This window comes from Cibotium barometz, chromosome 6 (assembly GCF_041138505.1).
Source record: "Cibotium barometz isolate CiBa-2024 chromosome 6, ASM4113850v1, whole genome shotgun sequence".
In the NCBI taxonomy this organism is placed as follows: Eukaryota; Viridiplantae; Streptophyta; class Polypodiopsida; order Cyatheales; family Cibotiaceae; genus Cibotium; species Cibotium barometz.
The window spans coordinates 60,401,015-60,406,226 of NC_141051.1; the positions used below are offsets into that span (position 1 = coordinate 60,401,015).

Genomic DNA, 5,212 nt, shown 5'->3' on the forward strand with positions numbered 1-5,212 from the left:
ACATGATGCACTGAGATAACCGTCGCACTGTAATGCTAGTTTTTAATCGTTTAAAATATTCATTGCGCATTGCTTATGCGATGCCTATCATCATTTACATGATGCACTGAGATAACCGTCTTTAGGTGACGCCCGAGCAGTAGGCACCACTTAAGCCATGCTATTGGCGTCGCTTAAGCAATGCAATGACGATGCTTACTGGAGTCGCATAAGTGACGCACCATAGCAACACCTGTAGTGATGCAAACAAGCATCGCTACTACGAGCGGGTTGTGTTGTAGTGAGTGGAGAATTCTACATGCTTCATCAAAGACAACGCTATTCTTGCACCACAAAATCTAGAGGTCGATGAGATCAATGAACTAGCCTTGAGTGCATAACCTGGACTTGAAAGAGAATACCTGAGCGTAGATTCGGTTGTTTCTTCTGAGAATGATAGAATATTGTATGCAATTAAGTACTTGAATAGTTTGAACTTAGGTGGTGGTTACCCTCCTCATCGCATGTTTCTAAAGATAACTACTCCTATCATGCTGCTCTGCAATTTGAACCCTAGGCGGGGACTTTGTAATGGCACCAGATTGATATGCAAGCAATTTCACTCAAAGGTGATAGAAGCAAAAATTATTACAGGTATAAACATTGGAGAGAGGGCCATTATTCTCATAGGATAACATTCATACCATCTATGCTTCAATTTCTTTTTAATATGAGAAGGAGACAATTTCCTGTGACATTAGCTTTTGGTATGCTAATAAATAAGTCCCAAGAACAAACATTAAGTGTGTTGGGACTTTATTTGGCCACACAAATATTCACACATGGATAATTGTATGTTGTTATGTCACGTGTTAGATCATTTGATGTAGTGAGAGTGTGTGTAAAGGATACTGTGGACCATGAAAGCATCATTGATGGTACGAACAAAGTCTACACAAGCAATGTTGTCTACAAAGAAGTATTGCAAATGGCATGTAGAAGAATATAAATGTAATCTATGTCCAAAAGATAGAGAACATGCTGGGTTTCCCTTGCACATCTCATAATATATTGAGAAAAGAAAGGGGTTGATGATCCTTCCTTGTATAGGCTCGTGCAACTAGGCAAGCAAGCAAGATGGTGAGGTTTTTGTAGAGTTAGATGTGTGTTATGACGAAACAAACGGACATGTCAAAGCTAAGAAGAGACAATGTGAGAACATTTAATCGACGTTTAATCCTCCATGCATACACCAGCATTTGAATAATAAGGTTGGTAATAACTATTCTCACCAACAATTAAGAAATTTTTAATTTACCCTCGTCATGTGCCCCTAATAATTGGAATTTGTATACTGTACAGTTTTCTCAACGGGTGGGTGTAGTTGGTTTTGAGACTTGAAAATATGAGGAAAGTGTTGCAATCACAAAAGTACGTCAATTAATGGTGCCGCGTGACCCCGCCCCTAGCATCCGATAGGGTCACCGGTGAAAATATGAGGAAAGTGTTGCAATCACAAAAGTACGTCAATTAATGGTGCCGCGTGACCCCGCCCCTAGCATCCGATAGGGTCACCGGTGGCGCCATCTTCGTTCTGAGCCAAGTGTATGGATTCCGCGTCACTAGCGTCTGGGTTTCTCAAAGCCGACTTGTGTCCTGTCAAGCTTTCATGGGAGCTTGTCCCGCCTTCTACCAACCCACTCGTCTGCACTCTGTGTGCTAAGGTAGATTAGATCTGTAAACCGCCGATTAGCATGCCGAGGTCTTGCGATGTGTGCCAGGCCTCCAGCGCCCTGGTTTTCTGCAGGGCCGATGCGGCCTACCTCTGTATGGGTTGCGATGTGAAGGTGCATGGCGCCAACAAGCTCGCCTCTCGCCATGAAAGGGTTTGGATGTGTGAGGTCTGCGAGCAGGCTCCGGCGGTAGTAACCTGCAAAGCCGATGCCGCTTCTCTATGCTTCGCCTGTGACGCAGACATCCACTGTGCTAACCCTCTGGCCAGCAGACATGAAAGAGTCCCTGTCCTGCCCTTCTACGAGTCCCCTGGCCTCATCAAGCTCAACGCTATGGATCCCTCATCAGACGGCGGATGTGGCGGCGATAGCTCTGACGATGGTGAAGATGATGATGAGAGATCTGTTGCAGAGGCTGAGTCGTGGCTCCTGCACACTGATGGTGGCAAAAACAAGAGCGGCTTGATCGGTGGTGGCTTTGATAATGAGGTGAACGTTCCTGCCATCTTCTCCGACGACACATGCAGCACAGGCACCAATGGGCTTGTCCCCCATGGCCATGGCAAGGCCCTCAAAATCAAAAGCTTGGACAATAGGAGCTCGGAGTTGTTCCCCGATGTGGATCCGTGTCTTGATATAGAGTTTGCCTCAGCTAAGGGAGTTCCACAGGTCATTGCTGATATCATAGTGCCTGTCCATAATCCCAAACCTCATTTGGGGAACCGTCTGCCCATCAATCCCCCTGATGGATCTCATCTTCTGGATGCGGAGATCTCCCCAAAGAATGGCTATGGTTTTGCTGCAGCTTCCCTCAGCCACAGTGTAAGGATGGCCGTATGTACATGATGGTCTTTGCGCTGTGCTACTCTTTATGCTGATTTAAAATTATGCCTCAATCTGCCTTTTGCAGATGTCTTCAAGCTCCTTGGATTTTGGTGTCGTGCCAGACTCGGCCTTCAGCGACATATCCACCCCTACTGGACTTGCAGCCTTGCCCGGAGTGCAGAGCGCTGGGCAGTTGGAGCCTAAGGCCAGAGAAGCAAGTGTATTGAGATACAAGGAGAAAAGAAAGAATAGGAAGTTTGAAAAGACCATCAGGTATGCATCTAGGAAAGCCTATGCGGAGATGAGGCCTAGGATAAAAGGTAGGTTTGCCAAGAGATCTGAGGTCAAAGTCGACCAGATTTTCTATGCTGTACCTGATGCTGGCTTCGGGATTGTCCCCTCCTTGTAGGAGTGAAGATTCATCCATTTGTAATTGTAATTTGCTGGGAAAGATTGTGGTGAAACAACCGTTTTTTAGGCTGCTCCTGTATTTTTCTATGATAGTTATTCCAACGTTGTCAGAGTGCTGATCAGTTCTAGCTTGTAATCGTCGTCTTTTTTTTTCGCCGCTCTTATGATTTCAATGAACCCTTATGTTGTTCCACATACAGAGAACCAAAAGGGGTCTTGGTCAGCTAGGAACGCAGGTGCTTACGAAGCATCAAGCTGCCGAGTGCCTTCTCCTCAAGCTAAAAGATTTGGACGGTGCTTTTGAAGCCAATCTTTTGCAAGTGGTGAGATGGTGTGGGCCCATACACAGGTTGGTTAGGTTAGACAACATGAGATTGTCATTTGAAACTTGGTGGTGTTGCTCCCGTGTGAGTGTGTGTGTTGATTGTGCCTGTGCACTCCACATCATGCCAATTTACTACTGATTCTATCCAAGCGCTAACTGTAATTGCACACACGAATTCACAACTAGCCTGTACAAGTGCCATCAACTATCATGGTATATACATCTGAGGATGGGGCATGTGACATCTCTCGCTTATCTTGAAACAGAGAGAAAACTTATCATTGTCAAAGCTCCCCTGGATCATCCATGCCTCAATCGTGTCCATCTGAGGATGGGGCATGTGACATCTCTTGCTTATCTTGAAACAGAGAAAAATTATCATTGTCAAAGCTCCCTTGGATTATCCATACCACAAATCATGTCCATCTTCAAGTCTTCTGTTTGGTTCTAGAATGGATCTTGTAAACGTCATCTCAATCTGCTGCATGGACACTCTGGCATGACGATTTATGTTCCTCGCACCAAGGCAACCATCAGCCACTTTACCAGCCCCGCATGCTCGATTATGAAAATCCTTTCATCATGATCAAAATCCAAGTCCTTACATAGCATACCTATCAAAATCCAAGTCCTTACATAGCATACCTATCTCCACATTGTCCATTACTAATTCCACATGTAATGTTTTCTTTGTTGGGTAAAATTCTTTCTCCAGTACAGCGATTATTGATGACACCTCTGATTAGACTAAAGATTGCTCTTTCTAATGTATTTCTGGAGTCTTGGAACTTCTAGAACATCTTATACTCCTTAAATTTTAGAAAAGCATGAAAACATGTGCCACCTCTATTACAAGCTCACCTTCAACCATTCTTGTGGTTTTGAACTCCAAATCCTCTGTAGACACTAGTGGTTGGGCCAAAGTTTCATCCAGTTATATCAAATCTGGAGCAGTAGAAACTTTTGATATTATTGAAACTGATTGGAACTGTTGAGTCTTCTCCGCTCTTGGAACATGTGAACTGGTTAGAGCTATTGTATGTGCTAGCAATTCTGGGCCAATATCCTCCCCACTTTTGTGCTCTTTTTAGTGATATCTTTGTCTATCAACTGAGTTCTACATTGAATATTTTGCTCATACAAAAACACTTTGTTCCTTTTTTAAAAAAGCAGATCTATTTCAAAATCTTGGCTCTTGCACTTGTCTTGAGTCATCAACTGTATGTCTCTCTTTGAACTCTTAAGCCATGAGCTCCAATACTTACAAAGAAATCCACAATGATATTTCTGTGTGCTTCATTGCTTCCAATCTTGCTATAGGCATTATTCTTCGCTAATCTATGTCTACTATTTTAAGTCAAATTGCATCTACCATAAGCCTTGAGCTATGAAATTACATGAACAAGAAAGGACCACGACTGTTATCCCCATTGTCAAAACCACCTGAGTCTTTTCAAAATAAGGTGGTGTTTTTTTATGATGAGGTCATTATCGATTGCATCACGACACTTACGTAAAAAATGATTGAAAAGTTGTGGAATTTGTTTTGTTTTTTTGAAGTCTACCTTGGATGCTATCACAAATGATGAGCTACAAAAACACATGATGCATGTGCCCATGATGTTGCTCTCACATGTATACAATGACGCATAGCACACACATGAGGTTTACAACTCGAGAGCAAAAGTGTACACTCTAGTTAGTTTGGATGTTGGCGGTGCAAACATGAGAAGAATCTTATAATGGCCTTTCTTACATGCCGCATCTCCTACAGTTTTGAGCCAATATTTTGATGTCTATTTGCTTCATAAATTCCCATGGAACATGTAATGGATCGCACCTATATGCCTTTTGGGGTCGATCTCTTTTTCTTCATCTTCATCGAGAGATAGGCTAGCTTCTTTTTTTGGTATCTTAATGTGGATTAGGTAACTTATTA

At 43.1% G+C, this 5,212-nt stretch overlaps 1 protein-coding gene across 1 annotated transcript; it reads left to right on the plus strand.

The window, feature by feature from the left end:
- The first annotated feature begins 1,538 nt into the window (after positions 1-1,538).
- Positions 1,539-3,015, plus strand: LOC147637930 (zinc finger protein CONSTANS-LIKE 3-like). The gene is made up of 2 exons (XM_086799772.1): positions 1,539-2,534; positions 2,623-3,015. The coding sequence occupies exons 1-2, from the start codon at positions 1,734-1,736 to the stop codon at positions 2,944-2,946; spliced, it is 1,125 nt and encodes a 374-aa protein (XP_086655898.1). The 5' UTR covers positions 1,539-1,733; the 3' UTR covers positions 2,947-3,015.
- Positions 3,016-5,212: the final 2,197 nt, after the last annotated feature.